The sequence below is a fragment of the Mustela erminea genome, chromosome 6, assembly GCF_009829155.1.
Source record: "Mustela erminea isolate mMusErm1 chromosome 6, mMusErm1.Pri, whole genome shotgun sequence".
Lineage (NCBI taxonomy): Eukaryota > Metazoa > Chordata > Mammalia > Carnivora > Mustelidae > Mustela > Mustela erminea.
In genome coordinates, this window is record NC_045619.1 from 41,863,775 (window position 1) to 41,887,662 (window position 23,888).

General features: G+C 35.6%; 1 protein-coding gene across 8 annotated transcripts in view; it reads left to right on the plus strand.

Moving 5' to 3' along the window:
• Positions 1-23,888, plus strand: part of OSBPL8 (oxysterol binding protein like 8) — a 156,179-nt gene that overhangs the window by 67,092 nt on the left and 65,199 nt on the right. For 2 of the 8 annotated variants that reach the window (XM_032346937.1, XM_032346939.1), the window contains 2 exons: positions 1,010-1,046; positions 11,289-11,426. In XM_032346937.1, coding sequence (XP_032202828.1) covers positions 1,010-1,046; positions 11,289-11,426 — 175 coding nt within the window. The remainder of the gene's footprint in view (positions 1-1,009; positions 1,047-11,288; positions 11,427-23,888) is intronic. The other 6 variants (XM_032346938.1, XM_032346940.1, XM_032346942.1 and 3 more) reach the window with 3 other exon arrangements.

A 23,888-nucleotide genomic window follows, 5' to 3' on the forward strand; every position in this document is an offset into this window, starting at 1 on the left:
CTTTAAATAAAAGCAAGCAATAATGTAATCAGTGGGAATTTTTTTTTGTTGTTGTAACTTTCGTTTTGATGTTACTATACTTGGTATTTGAGATGAAGGAAAGCTAAGGACTGTTTCTACCAAAGGAGACCAAAACACTTGTCCATAGACAACATGTAACATAATCTCCGTAGGCAACATTTAGCATAATGTTCTATGTTAAAATAGTTACTAGACAAAAGGTCAGTAGTCTTTTACTGTTTCTTTTAGTTAATTGCAAGTTACTCATTTCAGAATTTGGTCTTCTTACTTCCTAAAGATCAGTAGGTCCATGTGCTAATAGTTCCTACTTAGTGGCTCCTAAGAAAGTTTGTCTGACAATAAAATTTTATCAGTTTATCATTCTAATCAATATTCCTCTTGTTTTTTGCCATTTGAGAGAAAATTTGTTCTACTTTATTGATGTCTTTGTAAAAGCTCTTTGCACAATGCTTGGCATATAATAAGCACTCGGTAAATGTTCCTTTCTTTTTATGGAAGAAACAGGCTGAATTTCTATGTAGAGTTAGTGCTTTCATGGCATGCAGAACTAATATTTAATAGTGCATGGGTGCTATAGATTTTAAAACCATTTAAATATGAAGAATGAGCAACTTTGGGCTTTTCCTTACATTTCTTAATAATTGTACCACTCCTAACCCATATCTTGAGTTAAAATTGAAAGTAATTTTTGATTTGAATAATTTTCAAAACAAAATACTTAGTTGATTTCATTTTTGTCTTTCCATCTTTGTTTTCCAAAATTTAAACAAATATTTGATAATGCTTAAGCCAACTTCTTTTTATGTGTGGCAAAGGAAATTCCTTGTGAATTATGATTATTAGGATTGATGTGCATGTGCTTTCTACTTATAAACTAATGCTTATTTTCCTTGTCCTTTTGTTTCACTGCTGCTTCAATCCTGATGCATTTTGCTTCTTCCTGGTTTGGATTGTATTTGTTTGCTGCTCAATTACCCTGCATTTAAAGCTTCTTGGTGATAGCAAAGATGTCCTTGGGCCCTCAAGTAAGTAGCCAAAGTTTGAATCGCGTATTTGGAGATATATTTTGCTGTGTACTTATAAAAGGCATACAGTATTTCTCTTTTGATTATTTAGTCATCTACTTTTCTTTCTAGGCACTGAAAAGCTGTCAGAACCCATCTGAGATTGATAGTGTTTGTATATTTACTTCTTGATCGTCTTAAGATAGATTATTTACTTAGCTAATTATCTAATTCATAATTCAGGAACTCTTTCTCATAGTATTCCTTTGTACAATCATCATAAAGCATAGATTAGACTTCTTTGAGACTGGATATGGTACAAGAAATTCACTATCATTTGAAAATGAAAACTTTTGTTTTTTCATAATCTTTACATAATAGATAATTTGGTTATGAAACACATTTATTTGTACTTTGGGGAATTCATAAGTGAAACATGTTTCATCTAAGGGATTTAGAACATATACACATTAAATTTATGTCTGAATTAAAGGTTTTTTGACCACTGTGCTACCTTTGTGGAGGGATATATGATGAGTAAAACATGTGCCCTGCCCTGAAGAATCATGATAGTCTAGCAGGGGAGTTATACCCCCATTAATAGATAATTTCAGAGCATTGTAACAGAGGCACCTTTTGTATTGGAAAATCACAGAATTACTGAGGTGAAAGGAACCTCAGATATCATCTAATAAAGCATTAACTTTGTAGATACAGAGCCTGAAGCTAAGAACTTAAAGGATCAAGGGATTAGAGTTGGGTACTAGCCCAGTGTGTTCTTTCCTGGTTTTAAAGATTTTTTTTTTTTAATTTATTAATTTGACAGAGAGAAATCACAAGTAGACGGAGAGGCAGCCAGAGAGAGAGGAGAGGGAAGCAGGCTCTCTGCTGAGCAGAGAGCCCGATGCGGGACTCGATCCCAGGACTCTGAGATCATGACCTGAGCCGAAGGCAGCGGCTTAACCCACTGAGCCACCCAGGCGCCCATCTTTCCTGGTTTTAAAACATCATAATGAAACCATCAGTTTGCTGAATTCAGATATGACCAAATAATTAAAATATTACTGTGTCATAAATCAGATAAAGATTTAAACTTTGGGGCATCTGGGTGGCTCAGTAGGTTAAGCCTCTACCTTCAGCTCAAGTTATGATCTCAGGATCCTGGAATTGAGCCTGCTTCCCCTCTCTCTCTCTCTGCCTACTTGTGATCTCTCTGTCAAATGAATAAAATCTAAAAAAAAAAAAAAAAATTTAAACTTTATTGGACGGCAATGTAGAAATTATATTGATTTAGAAAGTTTTAGTGTTTATTCCTAAACAGTTACCTGACCATTGCAAGTCAGTTCACTGCTCTGGGGCTCATTTTTTCCCCCATTGGCTAAAGAAGGAGACTGAACAGGGTAATGGCAACCATTTTTCTAGTTGTAAAATTCTTTGGTATAGATTGGTTGCTGTTTGTCTCTAATACTGATTATAGTATGTATGTAATTTTTTTCTAAAAAGAGACTAAAGAATTATGTTAAAATTCCTTTTTAAAGCGGCACCTACCTGGCTCAGTCCATAGAGCATGTCAATCTTGATTTGGGGGTTGTAAGTTCAAGCCCCATGTTGGGTATAGAGATTACTTTAAAAATTTTTTTTTATTATTATTATTATTTAAGATTTTATTTATTTGAGAGAGAGAGAGAGTGAGTGCACCTAAGCAAGGGGAACGGCAGGCAGAAGGAGAAGCAGATTCCCTGCTGAGCAAGGAGCCCAATGTGGGACTGAATCCCAGCATCCCGAATGTAGATATTACTTAAAAGTAAAAATAAAATCTTTTTAAAAAATTCTTTTAAAAATTCATAATTGCAACAATTCATAGTATTTTAAATATATTGTTTATTTTATAACCAGCATTATTAGGATAGTAGAAAAAAAGTTTTTTAAGATTTTATTTATTTATTTGACAGACAGCGATCACAAGTAGGCAGAGACGCAGACAGCAGGGAGGGGAAAGCAGGGTTCCTTCTAGCAGAGAGCCCAACGTAGGGCTCGATCCCAGCACCCCAGGATCACGACCTGAGCTGAAGGCAGAGGCTTAACCCACTGAGCCACCCAGGTGCCCCTAGAATAGTAGAAATTTTAAAAGTTGAAAAAAGTATATAGATATCAAAATATTTTTATGTTTCCTTGGCAGCCTTACTTGTGATACCCGAGTGGATTTTCCAATTACTTTAGTTGCCTCATATATTTAAATGTTGGCTTAGGTGAGCTGATTGGCAGTACTGAACTGAAAAATAGAATTGAATTTTTAATACAAGTTAAAATGGTTCTGTTTTAGGAATTGGATTTTATAAATGGGGGTCTTTACTTACCTCTTGGAATAGAAGAGATTTATTGTGATTATGTATTTTCTGCATACACAAACAAGACTATATAATATATATTAGAGATGAGTTTATATTATGCTCTGTTAACTATTAGAAGGTTGAAACTGTATATTTACTGGAGATCACATAGCTTTTAGAGTGAAAAGTAATTTCATTAATATTAGGATCCATATTGAATGAAAAAACTATAATATATACTTAGATTCTTTAAGTGTTTGAGAAAAGGTACACCATCTGTAAGGGGAGTTTTATAGTTTACATAGAGATTACTTATAACTTTAATTACTTAACTTTATCTCAGCTTCCTTAAATTAAGTGCAAATACCAAACTATGAAGCTTAAAAAAATTCTTCAGATTTTTGTATTGATGAGTTGACTTAATAAAGTAAAGATGGTAATTATAGAATCATATTCTCCTTAGAAGTTACAGCTGGTATGTTACTTATGTTACTATTAATTATTCCAGCATGGTTGGTTTCTACTATACTTAAGATAATAATGTAACATGAATAGCAAAGTAGGTTACTTTATTTCCACTATAAAGTAGAACCAGAAGAGGGCACTATTATGCTATCTTGAGTAAGTAAGAGAATTGTGTCAGAAAGTATTCTGGAATCATGCAGTGATTGGAAAACAAAGTGAATGCCCTTCTTGAGCTTACATTCAAATAGTCTAAGATTGTACAAATGATGTAGGACATCAAAGTGATTTTTTATATTTTGCAAATCCTATCATCTGCATAGTTGTTAATGTTCACAAATGGGGTAAGAGAATAGAAAAAAAAATCATAAATTTTTTCTGAATATACAGTATACTCTCTATATTGCTATTTCTTTATACTCTCACTTCAACATTCTCAAAATCATAAATAGTAATACCTCAACTAGTAAGAAATTAGAGATAGATGCAACTAAATTTGCACTTCTCAAACTATTTTCTTCAGATACTTGTTACTGAATGAATACTGAAACATACTTTACTTCTATTAGTTGTTCTTCTCATAATGTATTTTAAATTAGCCTAAAATGTACTGATGAATCATCCAGTGAGTATGTGTTGACCTACCACTCAAGAACATGAATCTTTAAAATCCCTCATATTCAACCATGTGCTCCCTCTGTCCCTGTTGCCTGCCCCCAAGAAGTGATGACTAGATTTTATGTTTTATCATTTGCTTTTTAAAAAAATGTATTTTTTGATATTTTTGAATTCCATATGTGTCACTAAGTTTTGCTTGGTTAAATTTTTTTTTAAGATTTTATTTATTATTTATTTGACAGACAGAGATCGTAAGTAGGCAGAGAGGAAGGCAGAGAGAGAGGAAGGGAAGCAGGCTTCCTGCTGAGCAGAGAGCCAAATGTGGGGCTTGATCCCAGGACCCCGGTATCATGACCTGAGCCAAAGGCAGAGGCTTTAACCCACTGAGCCACCCAGGCGCCCCTTGCTTGGTTAATTTTATGAGTGATATCATGCTGTATGTCATATTCTAGAACTTGTTTTTTTGTGTTAATATTGTTTTGGGGTATACCTACAGATCATTACTTTTCGGTGCTGTAAGCTATTCCATTATATGCATATCTATAAATCCATTTTATTTTCAGTTTATGAATATTTAAGTTGTTTTGATTTTTGCTCTTATGAACATTCTTGTTGTCTCTTGATAAATGCATGTAAGAGTACTATTTCTAGGTATAAACCTAAAAGTGGAATTGTTGGACACATAGGGTATGCTGAAATTCAATTTTATAAGGTAGTTCCATATTGTTCTCCAATATGCTCGTATCAGTTTATTCTCCAGCAGCAGTGCTTAAAATGTCTCATTGATTCCCATCCCTATCAGCATTTGGTGTTATCAGACTTACTAATTTTTGTCATTTTTACTGAGTTTAAAATATTTACCTCATTGTGATCTTAGTTTGTCTTTTTCTGGTTACCAAAGAGGATGAACATCTTTGTGTATATTTATTGGCCATTTGCATTTCTTCTTTCATGAACTCACTGTTCATGTCCACCCTGCCCCCATTTTCCTTTTTCTTTAATTAAAAATCTTTTTTGTGTTGAGATACAGTTGACATATTTATATTAGTTTCAGGTATACAGTGATTATTCAGTATTTGTATATTTTGCAAAATGGTCACCACAGTAAGTCTAGTTATCATCCATCACCATACATAGTTACAGATCTTATTTTCTTATGATGAGAACTTTTAAGATTTATTCTCTAAGCAACTTTCAAATATGTAGTATAGCATTAACTAGATATAGTCATCATGCGGTACATTTCATTCACATGAGTTACTTATTCTGTAACTGAAAGTCCGAAACCCTTTGCTACCCTTCACCCATTTTGCTTGCTCACTACCCTCCTGTTTGTGTTTGATCTAGGAACTCGGTTTTGTTTTGTTTTTTAAGATTTTATTTATTTATTTGACAGAGATCACAAGCAGGCAGAGAAGCAGGCAGAGAGAAAGGAGGAAGCAGGCTCCCTGCTGACCTGAGTGCCCGATGTGGGGCTCAATCCCAGGACCCTGAGATCATGGCCTGAGACAAAGGCAGAGGCTTTAACCCACTGAGCCACCCAGGCGCTCAGGAACTTGGTTTTTGAACTTGGATCATACCATATTTTCTTTCTCTGTCAGACTTACTTTATTTAACATAGTTCCCTCAAGGTTCATCCACATTATAAATGGCAAAATTTCATTCTTTATGGCTGAGTAGTAGTCCGTTCATTTGTCATTGGCACGTAGGTTGTTTCCATGTCTTGGTTATGGTAAATAATACCTTGCTATGGTGAACATAAGGGTACATTTATCTTTTCAAATTTCTGTCTTCATTTTCTTTTTTTTTTCTTTTTTTCTTTTTTAAAGATTTTATTTATTTATTTGACAGACAGAGATCACAAGTAGGCAGAGAGGGAGGCAGGAGAGGGGGGGAAGCAGGCTCCCCGCTGAGTAGAGAGCCTGACGTGGGGCTCGATCCCAGGACCCTGGGATCATGACCCGAGCCGAAGGCAGAAGCCTTAACCCACTGAGCCACCCAGGTGCCCCTGTGAATATATTTCTTTCCAGACTGTGGATTTGAGGGCAAGAATGATTTTTATCCATGTTTATAACCTAGGCACTCAGGTCTCTCTGTCTTCATTTTCTTCAGAAAATTATATGGAAGCTGAATTGCTAGATTGTTTGATAGTTTCTATTATTAACTTCTTGAGGACCTTCCATGCTGTTTTCCATAGTGACTACAACAATTTACATACCCAGCAACTGTGCACAGGCAGTCAGGTTTCTCCATATCCTTGCCAACACTTGATATTTCCTTTCTTTTGGATAATAGCCATTCTGATAGTTGTGAGAATATAGCTCATTATGGTTTTGATTTGCATTTCTCTGATGATTAGTGATGTTTAGCATCTTTTCATGTACCTGTTGGCCATTGTTTCTCTGGAAAAGTGTTTATTCAGACCTTCCACCCATTTTTAAGTCAAATTGTTTTTTGCTGATGAGTTGTGTAAGTTGATGTATTTTGGACATTAACCCCTTATGAGATACATGACTTCCAAATATTTTCTCCCATTCAGTAGGATTCCTTTTCGTTTTGTTGGTGGCGGCTTTTGTGGTGCAGAAGCTTTTTAGTTTGATGGGGTCCTGTTGTTTATTTTTGCTTTTGTTGCCTCTGCTTTTGGTGTCAGATCCAAAAAACCATCACTAAATCTAATGTCAAGGAGCTTATTGCCTGTGTTTTCTTTTTTTTTTTCCTTAAAGATTTTATTTATTTATTTGACACAGAGAGATCACAAGTAGGCAGAGAGAAAGGGGGAAGCAGGCACCCCACTGAGCAGAGAGATCGATGCAGGACTCGATCCTAGGACTTTAAGATTATGACCTGAGCCGAAGGCAGAGGCTCAACCCACTGAGCCACCGAGGTGCCCCACCTGTGTTTTCTTTTAGGTGTTTTAGGGCTTCAGGTCTTACATTGAAGTCTTTGCTCCATTTTGAGTTAATTTTTGAATATGAGGTTGGGTAGTGGTCCAGTTTCACTCTTTTGTATGTGGCTGTCATTTTCCCTAGTACTACTTATTGAAGAGGACTGCCCTTTTCCCTATTATATATTCTTGGTTCCTTTGTCATAAGTTAATTTGACCATACATGCATAAGTGTATTTTGGGGCCCTCTGATCTATTCTATTGTGTCTTGTTTTTATGCTAGTACCATACCGTTTTGATTACTTTGATTACTGTTTTGCTTAGCTCTCTTTTATAGTTTGAAACCAGGGAGCATGATGCCTTTAGCTTTGTTCTTCTGTTTCAAGATTATTTTGATTATTCAGGGTCTTTTGAGTCTCCATACAAATTTTAGAATTTTTTGTTTTATTTCTATGAAAAATGCCACTGGAATTTAAAAAAAATTTTTTTTAAGATTTTATTTATTCACTTTAGAGAGAGAGCGCATGCATAAGCTACAGGAGGAGTAGAGGAGGAGGGAAAAGGAGTGGGGAAAGAATCCCAAGCTCAGCATGGAGCGTGATGTGGGGCTTGATCTCATGACCTGAGCTGAAATCAAGATTTGAACACTTAACGGACTGAGCCATCTAGGCACCCTGCCATTGGTATTTTAGTAGGAGTGGCATTCAATCTGTGGGTTGCTTTAGGTAGTATGGATATTTTAAGAGTCTCATGCTCTACCGACTGAGCTAGCCTGGCACCTAGTATGGACATTTTAACTATTAATTATTCCAGTCCATAAGCATAGACTGTCTTTCCATTTATTTGTGTCTTCAATTTTTTTTATCACTGTCTTATAGTTTCCAGTGTATAGGTCTTTAATTTCCTTGGTTAAATGTATTCCTAGGTATTTTATGCTTTTTCATATATCCCTAAATTTTCCTATTGAATTGTTGGTCTTTTCCCAATTGATTTATAGGATTATTATTATTATTATTATTTTAACATTCTGGATACCAACCCTTTGTTAATTGTATATGTTGCAAATATCCTGTTTTTCTTCTTAACTTTTTATGGTACCTGTTGATTAAAATCTTAATTTTAATATAGTAGAATTTATCAGTTCTTTGTTTTTTGGATAATGCTTTGTTGTGTCTTTTTCAGGGAGTCATTCCCTACCAAGTTTATGAAGATACTCTTTATATATTTTCTTCTAAAAGGTTTTAGGTTTTGCTTTTTATATTTATGTCTTTAATTTTCGTAAAACTATTCTTTGTGCATGGTATGAGGGTAGGACCTAATTTTCCAATAATCAGTTTTCCTAGTATCATTAATGGAGTAGTCTTTTTTGTTCCCTACCTCTTTTGTATGTCTAGGCTCAACATATGCATGGGTTTGATTATGAGAGCTCTCTGTTATGTTCTTTAGGTCAGATTGTCTCTTCCTACATCAGTACAATACTTCTTTTTTTTTTTTTCCCCTGACAGATTACCAGTAGGCAGAGAGGCAGGCAGGGGAGAGGGGGAGGTGGAAGCAGGCACCCCGCTGAGCAGAGAGCCCGATGCAGGATCGATCCTAGGACTTTAAGATTATGACCTCGATCCCAGGACCCTGGGATCATGACCTGAGCTGAAGGCAGAGGCTTTAACCCACTGAGCCACCTGGGCGCCCTAATACCATACATTTTTAATTTCACTAAGGATTTTTAGGAATTAAATGGATCTTGGGTTTAGTAACCAAAGGAGCTGCTATTTACTTTATGATAATGAAGTTTTATAAAATATAAAGTTTGTTGATGGGTTCCTTTGGCAAGATTCTATTGAGCACCTTCACTATGCCAGAACCTTACTGGGATTGAGGATTTATGCAAGTATAAAGCAAACAAAACTTCCTTCTTATGGCGCTTATGGAGCTTATGGTCAAACGGAGAAGGCAGACAATAAACAAACAAATGGTATAATTTCAGACAGTGATAAGAGCTACAATGCAGATCATGTTCAAAGAAGTGATAGTTACAATTGCGGCAGAGCACACAATAACCAAAAAAAATTTACAAGTTGTATTGGGAACTTATTTATCACAAGTACCATGAAGAGCTTTTCTGAAGAGATTACATTTGAACACAGATAACAAATGATGAGAGGGGTCAATAGTGTGAAAGTCTAGGGTAGGAGTTTTCCAGGTAGAGGGAACCAGAGAGTTAAAGGCCCAGAGACTGGGGCAAAATGTCATGTTTTGAAGAATACCAAGGCCATTGTAGCTAGAGCCAAGTAACTAAAGAGGAGTATAGTAAAGAATGAGATTGAAAAGGTAACGGGGGGAGGGAGGACAGCCACTTCAGAGTTCTTAAGCCATGGAATTTATTGCAAGTATAGTGGAAAGCCATTGAGGATATTTCTGCATGGTGCAGATCTCATTGATGATTTACAAAGATTGTTCAGGCTTCTACGTAGAGAATGAATTCTGCACAAGCAAGGAGCAAGACAGTACGTTTGGAGACTAAGTAAAAATCTGTTGCTGTGATCCAGTGGGAAAGCGACGGAGGTTCAGAACAGGGTAGTAGTTGTGGAAGAGGGGAGAAATAAAAGGATTTTGGATAAATTTTGAAGGTAGACTGCAAAGATTGCACAGATGAATTGGATGTGAAAAATGAAAGAAAGAGGGAAAATAGAAGACTATATCTAAGGTTTTTGGCTTAAGAATGGGGAGGAGAAGAAAATAATAATTACACTAACTGTGGTGCAGGAGAGGCAGGTTTGGAGAATTAGCAGAATCAAGAATTATGCTCTGGGTAAATTTGAGATGCCTATTAAATCATAGAGGTTATTTTAAGGCAGGTGATTGGACAAGAGATATAAATTCAGGAGTGTATAGATTCTTTTTTTTATGGACTTGATGGGAACGTAAGTTTTTTATATCTTGGGTGTTAAGGGGAGGGTTTTTTTAAATTTTTCACTGAAATTTATAGGGCTAAAATATAATTTTTAAATGATTTGAATTTAAAGCAGTTGATTTAGAAGATATGGTGATAAAAATGTGAACATGAAATTCTGGTTAAGTTAAAAATTTAATCTATAGTGAAGACAGAATCATTCTCCCTCAAGATAAACCTAAAGTTTTTGTAGGCAGAAAGCACAGAAATGTAAAATGAAGGGACATGGAGACCTTAGGGTACTGTGGATTTGGTCACAATTTACCCTATTCATTCATTGAGTATGTTTCTCTTTTCTGTCCTCTCTGCATCTGGGCATTGTTTATCTTTATTAGTAGCTTGTCTGGATAGGTGAATAACAGCCTTAAACACTATTTAAATTGATTATTGGAGCAGCGTACCTTTAAGAGATTAGACTTTGGAAGCAAATGCTGAGTTGGACATCCTATCTCTATTACTTAGTCTTAAGCAAGACAGTCTCTCAATGAACCTCAAGTTTTTCTATCTCTAAAACAGAAATCATACCTACTTTTCAGGAAAATTAGAAATTAGAATAGAAATTCTAGTGAATGTAAATATTTTATTTTGCTGTTAATTTGTATTTTGTTCTGATTACTAATGAAGTTTGACTCTCTTCATGTATTTCTTGACCATTTGTATTTATTTTATGAAATGTGTCTCTTGTTTATTGCTTTATTGGCAAACATAAAGAGTTAATAGAACAATGAAAAGTCCATAGTAATCTGGGAGTACCTTTCATTATCAGTTGACTATGTATTTTCATTTTTATAATGTCTATATTTTGTATAATTTGACTCTCGCATACCTATCAATTTCTCTTGGATTCATGGCAAACTACAATTAAAAGAACAAAGCAATTAAGCAAATTAAAGTATGGAATTGGTAAAATGAATATAACCATTGAGGCTGTTTCAGTCTTAGTTCTAGTTCCTGTTATTAAGTATGCCATTTTGTAAATTATAACAGAAGTACTAATTCTTTTTTCTTCTTTCCTTGAGCTGTGGTAGCAAATAGTGACGAATCTCAACTTCTGACACCAGGAAAGATGAATCAGCGCCAAGGGAAAGAAGCTTATCCAACGCCAACCAAAGATTTGTATCAGCCATCTTTCAGTCCAGCAAGTCCTCATAGTCAGGGTAAGAAATTGTGCTTTTAATTTTGTTGTTGTTTTAAGGGGAGAATGACATTTTAGGTCTACCATAACTTTTTTCTTGTTTTGGTTTTATGGTGTTCTTTTTGTTTTGGTCATCCATTATACTCTTGAAATGAGTTTATTTCCCTTTAAAGTCCTTTTAATTCCTCTTATATTATCCGGTGTACTTGGTTAAGTTATAGTTTTTGTCTAATTGAGTGACTCTCAAACTTTGTTTTCTCAAGACTGCTTTACAACGTTAAAAGCTATTGAAGATCTCAGAGAACTTTTATATGGGTTAACCTATTGATATTTATTGTTAATTAGAATGAAGACATTTAAAAATATGTTTTAATTCATTTATAATTATAATAAACCCATTACAGGTTAATATGAATAACATTTTTGTTAAAAAACAGCTATGTTCCTCCTTCCCTTTTCCTAAAAAAAAAAAAAATTGCTCAAATTTGGCACTTTTGACATTTTGGGCTGGATAATTCTTTGTTGTGGGGGGCTGTCATGTGTCTTGTGGGATATTTAGCAGCATCTTTGGCCTCTACCCACTAGATGATAATAGCATTTTCCCCAGTTGTATACAACCAGAAATAGCTATAGACTTTGCCACATGTCCCAAATTATCTTTGGTTGAGAATTACTGTCATATAATTTTTGCAAACTCTTAATATATAGCTAAAGAAAAGACACCTGCATTTTCATATCTGCTTGTGCAGTTCATCTGTTAGGATGTGATGATTTGATTGAAGTGTATGAATAAAATCCGGCCTCAGACATACATTTAGTCAGAAAAGGGAGGATTATATTAAGAGCTTGATACATAATTGCAGATAGTCTTTTTTGATACTACACCAAAATTTGACAAGTGGTAGTTTTTTAAATACTGGTTGCAAGATGGAATCTGAAACATATCAATAATCTTTCATACTTTCATAAAGTCCATTGATCTATCTTGAACTTTGAATGGCTTTTTACTCATGCATGATTTTTTAACATCATGCATTAATCATTTGGGAAGTAGTTGCTTACTGAATTATGCATATCTATTAAGTGGTGACACATTTTAAAATACTATACGAAGATGTGCTTTAAGCATATTTCCGTTGTCATACAGAGTATTAAAACCACATGTACTCAAGGTTTAAGATTAATAATATTTAGTGTTTCATCAAGAACATCTATAAGTGAAATGGGCCTTTTACTTTAAGTGAATGGCAGTGAAGAAGTCAGTGACTACTACAGTTGGGTACTTCTGCCTTGATATGTGTTAAGGTGCCAGCAGTTTTACCCAACATTGCTTTTGTACCATCAGTACAAATGTCAACACAATGAATATGTATTATGGAACAGTTTTGACCTTGCAGACTCTCTAAAAGAGTCTTGGGGACTCCCAGGGATTATGGATCTCACTTCCTAATTCATAATTGATGAATTTTGTATATTGAATTCTGCTTCTTAGTAAAGTTTATTTAATCAGATGCTTTGAACTCTTGTACTACAATAGCCATGGTGGAAAGACTTCTGCTTTTAAAACTGAACACTTAAATTTGGTGTTTGAAAGCTAATAAACACTGATGTGTCTGTTTTTATGCCAATATCATGCCATTTTGATTACCATAGCTGCTTTACAGTTTGAAACCAGGGAGCAAGATATCTTCAGCTTTGCTCTTTTTCCAGATATTTTGATTATTCAGGGTCTTTTATGTTTCTATACAAATTTTAGAATGTTTTGTTCTCTTTCTGTGAAAAAGTGCCATTGGAATTTTTTTCTTAAAGATTTTATTTAAAAGAGAGAGCATTGCAAGGGGTGGGGAGGAGCAGAGGGTGAGGGAGAGAGAGGGCAAAAAGAGTCCCAAGCAGGCTCCACTTTAAAATACTTTATAAAATATAAATATAAATATAAAATATTATAAAAATAAAATACACCCAGTACTTTAAAAAATTTAATTTGGAGTCTTAACTATCACAATATCTCTGTATAATTAGTCAGCTTTTGGTGTCGTGACTTTATATTATTTTTTGAAGATTTTATTTATTTGAGAGAGAGCACGCATGCACGCAATCTGTGGGGAGAGGCAGAGGAAGAGGGAGAAGCAGACTTTCCTAGAGCAGGGAGCGTGACATGGGCCTCGATCCCAGGACCCTAGGATCATGACATGAGCCAAAGGCAGACAGCCTTTTTTTTTTTTTTTTTTTTAAGATTTTATTTATTTATCAGAGAAAGAGAGGAGGAGAGAACGAGCACAGGCAGACAGAATGGCAGGCAGAGGCAGAGGGAGAAGCAGGCTCCCTGCTGAGCAAGAACCCGATGTGGGACTCGATCCCAGGACGCTGGGATCATGACCTGAGCCGAAGGCAGCTGCTTAACCAACTGAGCCACCCGGGTGTCCCAGTGGTGTTGTGACTTTTTGAATTATTCTTTGAAAGTAGTATTTAGTTACTTCTTTTTAGATGAATATTAATTGGTAAGTAGTAAGTTACATGATCATTTTCTACTTTATTTCAGTGGAAAATGTTTTCCTAGTCAAGTGGTTGTTGGAAAATTTTTATTTACCATTGTTGGAACTGGAAAAACTTTATATAAAAACAAAAATAATGACTATGTTAACGTTTATTAAGTAGTTGTTGAATATATTTTGGAAAGTTAGCATTTTTGTTGCCAAAGTGCTTTTTGAAGCTTGAAAGTGGATATATGGTATACACTGGTATAAATAACCTTCATTAAAGGATGTAGCTTATGTGGTTTTTCCATTCTGTGCACCACAGTTTTGACTGTAATAGTTTCATCTAATTCATTTATCTGTGTACTAGAATATTTAGAAGAATTCTTTAATTTCAGACTTAATGAAGCAAGTAAAAGGTTAGTTACTAATAATTAAAACTACCCTCATTTATACTTATTATGAACATTTTCAGGCAAATGGAATTTGAGAGAATAGTACAGTGAACACTAATCTACCATTAGGTAGTTTTAAGAAATTATTAACTTTTTTTCATATTTGTTTCATTTATTTGAGGGTAAGGCTGGAATATTTAGAATCAGTTACAGATCTCATGATGTTGCACCCCAAAATACGTAATGCAGTTAAGAACCTGTTCTTACATAACCACTAAAGCCTCTATTTAACAGAATTAGTGATAATTACTTACTATAGGCTGATACTTAGTCTATACTCCGATTTCCTCAGTTCTCACATCTTTTAACAGTGGGCTTATTACACAGTAGGCTGATCCAAAAAAAGGTTCATAGATTGTGTTTGGTTGTTATATCATTGTATTTCCTTTAATCCCAAAGAGTCTCCTTGTTTACTTTTATTTTTTCTTGTTGTTACTGACTTTTTTTTTTTTTTTTAATAAAACTGGATCAATGTTCCTATGGGATGTTTGATGGATCACCTTATTGCAGGATTATTTAATTTGTTTTCCTATCTTCTATATATTCTGTAAACTGAAAGTTAAATGCAACATTGATTACATTCAGATTGAATATATTTGGGGAGATTATTTTGTAGGAGATGTGTATTGTGGGGGAATGTATGCTGTATTACATGAGAATTCGCCTCATGTTTGATTGTCTCACTGTTAGTGACTTAAGATTAATCAGTAGATTCAGGTGGTAACAGCCTTATCCTCTTCATTGAAAATTGCATGCTTTCTTCCCTTCTGACCCTAAAGTAAAAGATCATTTGGCACCTGGTAAATAGTCTTTTTCCCCATCAGCTTTTTCCTTAAATGTGTAAGCACCCTTTGATGACCATTTAATCAGTTAAAATATTAGGAGTTGAAAATGGTGATTTTCTAATTTTGTCATTCTTTTTACATTTGTTACTAAAATTTTTCTATAAAGAAAAAATAATTGTCATAGAGTTGCTTGGTAAACATTGAAATATAGTTCCTATAGGAAAGGCAAGATAAACGGTTGTTTCTTCTCGAGAACCTGTTTTTAGATTGAAGAGATGATGTAAAGTTTGTTTCCAGTGGTGACACATAAATTTTTTGGCACTTAAGATTTTTTTTTTTAGGATTTTATTTATTTGACAGAGAGAGATCTCAAGTAGGCAGAGAAGCAGGCAGAGAGAGGGGGGGAAGCATGTTCCCTGCTGAGCAGAGAGCCCGATGCGGGGCTTGATCCCAGGACCCTGAGATCATGACCTGATCTGAAGGCAGAGGCTTTAACCCGCTGAGCCACCCAGGCACCCCTAAGGGTTTTTTTAATATGATAAAGAACTTCATACCTTTTAATATATTCATTGTATTTCAATTATTGGTAAAATGCAGATGACAGTAGTACCTAGCACTAGGTACTATTATAAGGCTTAAAATGTTAATACATATGAAAAGTCTAGAACATAGCTTGGTAAATAATAACCATTCACGATAGCTGATTTAATAAATAACAATTATTACTATTATTATTTTAAATAAATGATTCTTTGGGGTTGAAAGCTGATACTTCAGTTGTTGTACTTCAGCATCTTACAGAGGCTTATTTAGAGATTCCTTCAGGATGGATGCCCATGTGAACCTCTCATTTACAAAAATAAAGCAGTTGCAGTGTCAGTTATATCTTGATTTGCACCTGAATGTTTCTGTATTAGTTATGGGTAAGTTAATATTTGTGGAGTGAATTACATACCAGATGTTCTTATTTATTTATTTATTATTTATTTATTTAAGTCAACCTGTTGACTTTGTGTAATGCAGAATATCTCCCTCTGGTTTAACAACTGAAATTTATATAATAGTTTCCAAGTGTCAAATTTGCTTAAAATATATTAATTAACTTTTTAAAAATATTTATTTATTTATCTTAGAGAAAGGGAGAAAGAGAGTGTATAGAGTGGCAAGAGGGAAGGGCGGAGAGAGAGAATCTCAAGCAGCTCCCTGCTGAGTGAGGAGCTCCACACAGGGCTCAATCTCACAATCCTCAGATCATGACCAGAGCTGAAACCAAGAGTCCCTCAACAGACTGAGCCACTCAGGCACCCCACTATCTATTACCTCTTGATTATGATGAAGATAAACTGCTGGAGGAAAAGAACAAATGTCCTGTGAACGTCTTTGAATTGCCTACCATGTCTCAAATGTTTGTTTAGTATTATCAGCTTCTGAATGGAAAGAGTTAGACTCCCAAAAACGTATTGACAGTAATAATGACTAACATTTAATGCTTTTTACGTCTCTAAGTACTTTTTACACACATTACTTACTGGAATTCTTGCAAGAACCTTATGGTGTATGAATCATTCTCCCTGTCTCACAAGTGAGGAAATTGAGCAATTGGTAAGGGTAATTTCCTTGCCCCCATTCACACAATTAATATATGATAGAGTTCAAATTTGAACCTAGATATGATTCCAGAAGTTGTTTGTTTTTTTGTTCTTGTTGTTCTTTTTGTTTTGTTTGTTTGTATGTGTGCATGTGTGTGTTTTTAGTTTCAATGCATTAGTAATTGGATTTTTTGAGGCTCATGTTTTCTGAACTTTTACCTTTGGCTCCCATGTCTTTTGATAGAACCCCATTATGTATTGAATGCTTTTGTGGAGATTTGGATTTTTCTTTTTCTTTTCTTTTCTTTTTTTTTTTTTTTTTTTTGAGTAATATGTAACAGTGCAATTATGAAGCATGGTAAGTTTATGTTTTATAAGAAATTGGCCAAGCTAGTTCCAAAGATATCTGTTAGCAGTGTATGAGCATTTCAGTTGCTCTGTATTCTCAAACTTTTTTTATTTAATCATTCTATTGAGCATGTAGTGGTATCACATTGTAGTTTTAATTTGTATTTTTCTTACAACTTGTGATGTACATCTTTTCACATACTTATTGGCCACTGGTATATTTGAAGTGTAAGTTCAGAGTTTGTTTTGTTTTGTTTTTAAATTTATTTATTTGACAGACAGATCACAAGTGGGCAGAGAGGCAGGCAGAGACAGAGAGAGGGGGAAGCAGGCTCCCCGCTGAGCAGAGAGCCTGATGCAGAACCCTGGGATCATGACCTGAGCTGAAGGCAGAGGCTTTAACTCACTGAGCCACCCAGGTGCCCCTAAGTTCAGAGTTTTTACCCATTTAAACAACTGGTATATTTATCGTATTATTGAGTTTTAAGAGTTCTTTGTGTATTTCAGTATCATGCTTTGCTAGCTGTGTGTGTTGTATTTGCTTCAAGTTTTGGCATATCTTTTCATTGTACAAATGATTTATTTCAAAAAGCGAGTTTTTTTTAATGTTGATGAAGCCCAGCTTATTATTTTTTGCCCTATGATTCATGCTTCCCCCCCAACTAAAGAAATCTTTGTGTACCCTAAGGTTGCAGAGAACATTTTCTGTGATCTCTTCTGAAAGTGTTACAGCATTAAGGCTTCGATCTCTCTTTATTTTCATTCTCACTATTACATCTTAAGCCAGATCCTTATCATTTGAGACCTATGTTACATAGTACCACACCCTCCTAATTCTATTAGGACCTTGCCCTCCAGTATACCAGGCTCATCTTTCTTTCTTTTTCTTTTTTTAAAGATTTATTTATTTTAGAGAAAGAGTGTGCACATGTGTGCAAGTGGGGCGAGGGGCAGAGGGAGAGAATCTTCAAGCACAGTCCTTGCTGAACGAGGAGCCTGATGTGGGGCTCACTTATGACCCATGAGGTCATGACCTGAGCCAAAACCAAGAGCGGTTTGTTGAACCAACTAAGCCAACCAGGCTCCCCTCAGGCCCATCTTTCTTAATAAAACAACCAAACAGAAAATTACTGTTTATGTGTTAAGGTGAAGTCATAATGGGAATGGGGCTTAAGAGATGTATATAGGCAGAGAGTACATCGATCCTCTGAAGTAGGTCTAGAAGGGAAATAATATGAATAAAGAGAAATAGAAAATTACAAATGAAAATACAACTTTTAATTATTCAAGCTTGTAACCAGAAAGTTCACTAGATGCCTCCATTTCTGTCACTCCCATTTTCAAAAAGTTGACAGTTGACTGTTACCTGAAGCAGTGGCTGCTGAGTCTGGCTGTGTCTGAGAATCACCTGGTAGCTTTGCTTAGACACAGATTTCTATTCCATCCTTATAAAGTCTCTAGGAGCTTTTTTTTCCCCCTCGAGGGCAAGAACATGTATTTATAAAGCTCTCCAAGTGTCTCTGATGTCATAACATTTGGACAAATAGTCAAGAGCAGAAAGTCCATATTCCATAATCTGGTAGTCAGGACTCTTATAAGTTTGTCTGATTTTACTGTACCTTTCAAATTTCATTTCGTGTTTCCCCTCCTCATGAACCCTGCAAGGTAGCTTGCTTCCCTGTTCCCTAGCTTGACTATGCTTTTATTTATCCTGGTTCTCCATTTTGGAATGTCCTCTCCCTTCCTTTTGCTTATCTGAATACTTCTTAAATACTAGGGTGCCATTAGTAAAAAATGGCCTCAGAGTAAGGATCAGATTAAGAGTGCTTCTGTACGATTTTATGTGGAGACTTCAGGAGGATTTAAGGCATTGTCTCTTGGACTCTTTCAGCTAGACAAAGGGCTTCAAAGGATCTTAAAACTGTACCTTTTAGAAAGTCTCAGCTAGCCAAAAGAGCTTCTGAGGCTCTTGAGGTCTGCTGTCCTATAGCACCATGACATAGCGCTAAGTAGTGTATGGTCTATCTCAAAGAAATTTGTGGTTGTGGCATCTGTTTCACTGAAGTTATTCTAATAAAATTCATAAGAAACAAAGTTTTTACAAGAATGGTGCTAATGGAAGCACCACCAGCTTAGATGGAAAAGAACAGACATAGTTCAAATAATTAGAGCCTTTGTGTGGCAGGGGGAAATCCCAGTCTTGTGTGGGCATGAAGCAGGCTGAGAAAGCTCCACTGTTGCAAACATGGACCATTTCTTACGAAATAGGGAGGGGGTGCCTGGGTGGCTCAGTGGGCTAAAGCCTCTGCCTTCAGCTCAGGTCATGATCCCAGGGTCCTGGGATCGAGCCCCACATCAGGTTCTCTGCTGAGCAGGGAGCCTGCTTCCCCCTTCTCTCTGCCTGCCTCTCTGCCTACTTGTGGTCTCTGTCAAATAAATAAATAAAATCTTTAAAAAAAAGAAAGAAAGAAATAGGGAGACTGACTCACAGAATGGAGTAAGGAGCCCAGAGGGCAGAGTCTAGATCCACAAAGGACTATTTGCAAAGAACATGACTGTGTTCTACTCAAACTGCTAATGACGGGTGCCCAGCACATTTCACAATTGCTAGCTAGCACTGTTGTGCCTTCTGTGTAACTCATTATCCTCTGCATCTTTTGAACTCAAGTCTTCATTGCATTTCTATCCCTGGCTTCTTGCAGTGGGGCAAATAAGTTATCTTTTGAGGTGATAGGATTTTGGTTTAAGAGGCGCTATCTGATGAGCTATATGTGAGGAAGTAAACCCGAGGTGTACCATTTGCACTTGAATGTGGCTTAAATAACTAGATCCTGGCCTTAAAGCCAGTGCTATAATAGGATGACATTTTGGTTAGGGGGAGATGATGAGTGTATTTTACATGTGGAAGGAATGTGAAGTAGGTGGACTATGGTGTATTTCATTTTCAAAGATGACTGCAATTTCATCTTACATGCCTTTTTAAAAAACATGTCCTTGCAACTTGCCTATCAAGAAATGGACTTTATTCTTAATCTACCCTAACCCCCATTCAATCTAGAATGGCCATGTGACTGCTATGACCAGTAGAATATGACAGAAGTGACATTCTAGGACTTTTGAGACCAGACCTTAGAAACACCTGGTAACTTCTGCTTTTGCATATTAGAGGAAGCCAGCTTCTGTGTAAGAACTCTCACTATCCAGATACTACCACGCTGTGTGGAAGCCCATACTGGCTTGCTCCCACTTATTGTAGTCATCCCAGATACATGAGTGAGGAAGTTGTATTGGGTGTTCTGGCAGATAACTTTGTGAATCAGAGATAAGCCCCCCCCCCCCACTTACCTAAATTGCAGAATTGGGAGCAGAAAATTTAGTGTTCTAAACCAGTAAGTTTTGGGTAGTTTAAGGTATAGCAATAGATAACCAAAATAGTAAGCAACACAGAGTGATTCGAATGACATTTATAATTTTGGAAGAACATAGTATATATGAGAAGATTCATTACTAGACTGTACTGTCAAGGTAAGGTGTATACAGCCTGGATGAGAGTGACAGTGGTGGAAATTAAAAAAGAAAAAAAAAAAGATTTGTCAGGGATTAGTGATTAATTGGATGGAGGTGAAAGTGGAAAGAGTGAAGAAAGAATCAGCAATGACTTCTAGATATTTTGCTTGGGAAACTAATTTAAAAGTTCACCAAGATAGGGAGCTATGGAGGAAAACCAAGTTTGGAGGAAAGATGCTGGGAACTCCAGTTTTGGACATGGTGAGATTTGGACATGATGAGAAGTATGTTAGAGCTACTATGTGGTATGTTAAAGAGGAAATTGGCTTTCTGAGTTTGGGACTTAGTAGAAACTTCTGTACCTGGAAATGTAGATTTGGAAGTCATCAGCATAGACAGAGGAATTAAAGACATTTAAAACAATAATGTGCATCAGTTGAAAGATTCCCAGACAGTATTGTTTTTTAAATGAAGTAGAATAGAATCAAAAGATCAGAGCTTATCTGATCTGTGAAATTTTTATTTGATACTCTCTCTGTGCTTACAAACACACTTGATTAAAATATATTTCTTCTTGTGAGTTATAAAAAGTTTGGGAACAATTGAAGCTTGAAAAAAGTAGTTGGAATACCATCCTAAAAAAATGTCAACATTTAAGGGTCTGAAGGAGAAAGAATTGGTAAAGGAGGGTTGTATCTCAGAAGAATGAAACAGATGGTTTTATGGTAAAACAGTTGGTTTTAGTCAAGCTAGTTAAGACAGCTGAAAAATTATCCATTGACAAGATGTCATTGCTTGCTTTCATGAAATCAGCTTTAGGGACAGTACTGAAGGCAGAAGCTGATAGCAACAAAATTTAGTAAGAAAGATAAGGAATTAGAGACAATTCAGATAGCAGACTCCTTCGGGAATTGTGCCCTTGAAGGACCGGAAAGTATATGATAGCTAGAGAAAGACATAGGGCAAGAAGGAGATTAGAGAAAGGAGATGTTTGAGCATGTCCAAACATTGACAGGATAAAGTCAGTAGAGAGAAATACAAAACATGTGAGTAAGAGGGGAGAATTAATAGGGTAGGTCTCAGAGGAGGCCGCAAGGATGGAATGTAGCATGCAGGTGAAGGGATTGACAGGACTAGGAATACAGCTGGAAAGTAGATGAACCATGGTAGTGGGGGTGCTGTTCAAGCCTCAGTTGAGGTTAGTATTAATCTGCTTTAGTGTGAGATTTTCTTCTGTAAAGTTAGGCTTTACTAGGTATGTGCAATAAAAGTAATCGTGGCAGAGTAAGTGTGGGATGCTGGCAGGGGAGTGGAGGTTTAATGGGTGATTTTGATGAATGCTTTGGTGAGGGGGAGAGGTCTGTAGGAGGAAATGTCCAAAGTGGACATTTTAGTGGACACTTTAAAGGCATTGTGTAAATAAGTGGTTGTGGGGGCTGAGGCAAGGGTTCTTCAGCAGATGAATACTGAAATGATGACATAATTGAGGGTTAATGTAAAAGGAAGAAAGGTGTAGAGAGTAAATGTCATTGTCATTAAACTCCTCATGACAGCTTGTCATTTTTTTTCTTTTTTCTTTCTTTCTTTCTTTTTTTTTTAAACTATTCATCTATTCCTAGCACACATAGTACCTGGAACATAGTAGATACTTTTGTGTCGAGTAAATGAATGAATGTCTTTACTGATCACCTTTTATGTGCTAGTCCCTGCTCTTCTGAAGCTTCAGTCTCATTTTTTAATGAATAGATGCAAGTTTGGAGGTGATATTCATGTACTAAAACCTGTACATGAATCTGACATGAGCCTCACATATAATACTGTTTCTGTGTATGCTAAAGAGAGTCTTACAAGAGAGCAGAAGAGCATGCATCGGGAAGAAATGGCATTTATATTGATCCTATTTCCTGGACTTATGCTAACAGCTACCATTCATCAAGCACTTACCGAATTTGGCTAATATGCTAAAAGTTGTATGTCAAAACTATACAGAACTGTTGAAATAATATGATAAGACCCAGGCACAGTTATGTCATGTGCAATAAAAGTAATCGTGGCAGAGTAAGTGTGGGATGCTGGCAAGGGAGTGAAGGTTTAATGGGTGAGTTTGATGAATGCTTTGGTGAGGGGGAGAGGTCTGTAGGAGGAAATGTCCAAAGTGGACATTTTAGTGGACACTTTAAAGGCATTATGTAAATAAGTGGTTGTGGTGTAAAACTATATCAGTTTTACAGGTGAGAAAACTAAGGAATAAAGATGTTAAGAAATTTGTTCAAATTCACAAAACTCGTAAATGTCTGAGGCAGTTTTCAATTTTGGGACTGTCAAGCCTGTAGTCTTACTGCACTCTACTAGAGTGAATTACAGTGTAAACTATTTTCTTTTTTTCTCATGCTTATGTGTTAGAAGTTTATATTGCCAGTGCTTTAGGACGGCAGAGATTCTGATTGTTTCTGTTTCCTAGCTGAGTCTCCTTCAAGCATATTGATTCATACCAATTTAATGTAGGTCATTATCCCTTAAAAACAGTTATTAGGTTTGTTTGTTTGTTTGTTTGTTTGAGTGTGGTTTCCTTTAATTGTTTTAGGATTTTCTTTTCTTTTTTTTTGAAGGAGATAAGGAGACTGATTCTCCTCACTAGAGCCCACGCACATCACGGTAGTCTTTTATTTGTCATATGTTTAGGTTATGGTAATAAATCAGATTATTCCAGAAATTATTTATGTGTCAGATTTTGTACCTTATTTAAAATATACCAATTTACTTAAGAATTTTCTAAAACTTTAGTATGATTACAGTCTCTTAAATGGTTTGGTAATTTGTTTTGTGCTGACTTCTTTGACCTTTATTTCAACTTTTCTTCAAGAAAGAAAGACCTGTCTATTAATTAGTCTGTTGTCTGCCTTTCTTTCGTCTACTTTTGAATAAGGGCAATGCCAAGGGAGCCTGGAGACTAAATTAAAGCTCATCTCATGGATACTCTGTTCTCATTATATGACATTTGAGATTGTTATCAAAGCTTGATGAGTTACTATAATTCATCTTGTAATTCTTTGATCATAAAAAGCTATTCTGCATACTTTTAGTTTTATAAAACCATCTTTCAGTTGTAGTGCTTTATAAGAGATCATAAAATGTTGCTTTTTAAAGGAGTCTATTTCAAACTAATTTTATATGTTTAAAATTTAAAAACTTTTAAAACTGAAAGTTACTACTTAATGTTACTTGCTTAACAATTTATCAAAATGAATTTAGACCATGCTTTCTTAATCTAGACTTCAATTAAAATGTGTATGCTTCGTGTTCTGTTTCTCTTCAGCAAATTCTCT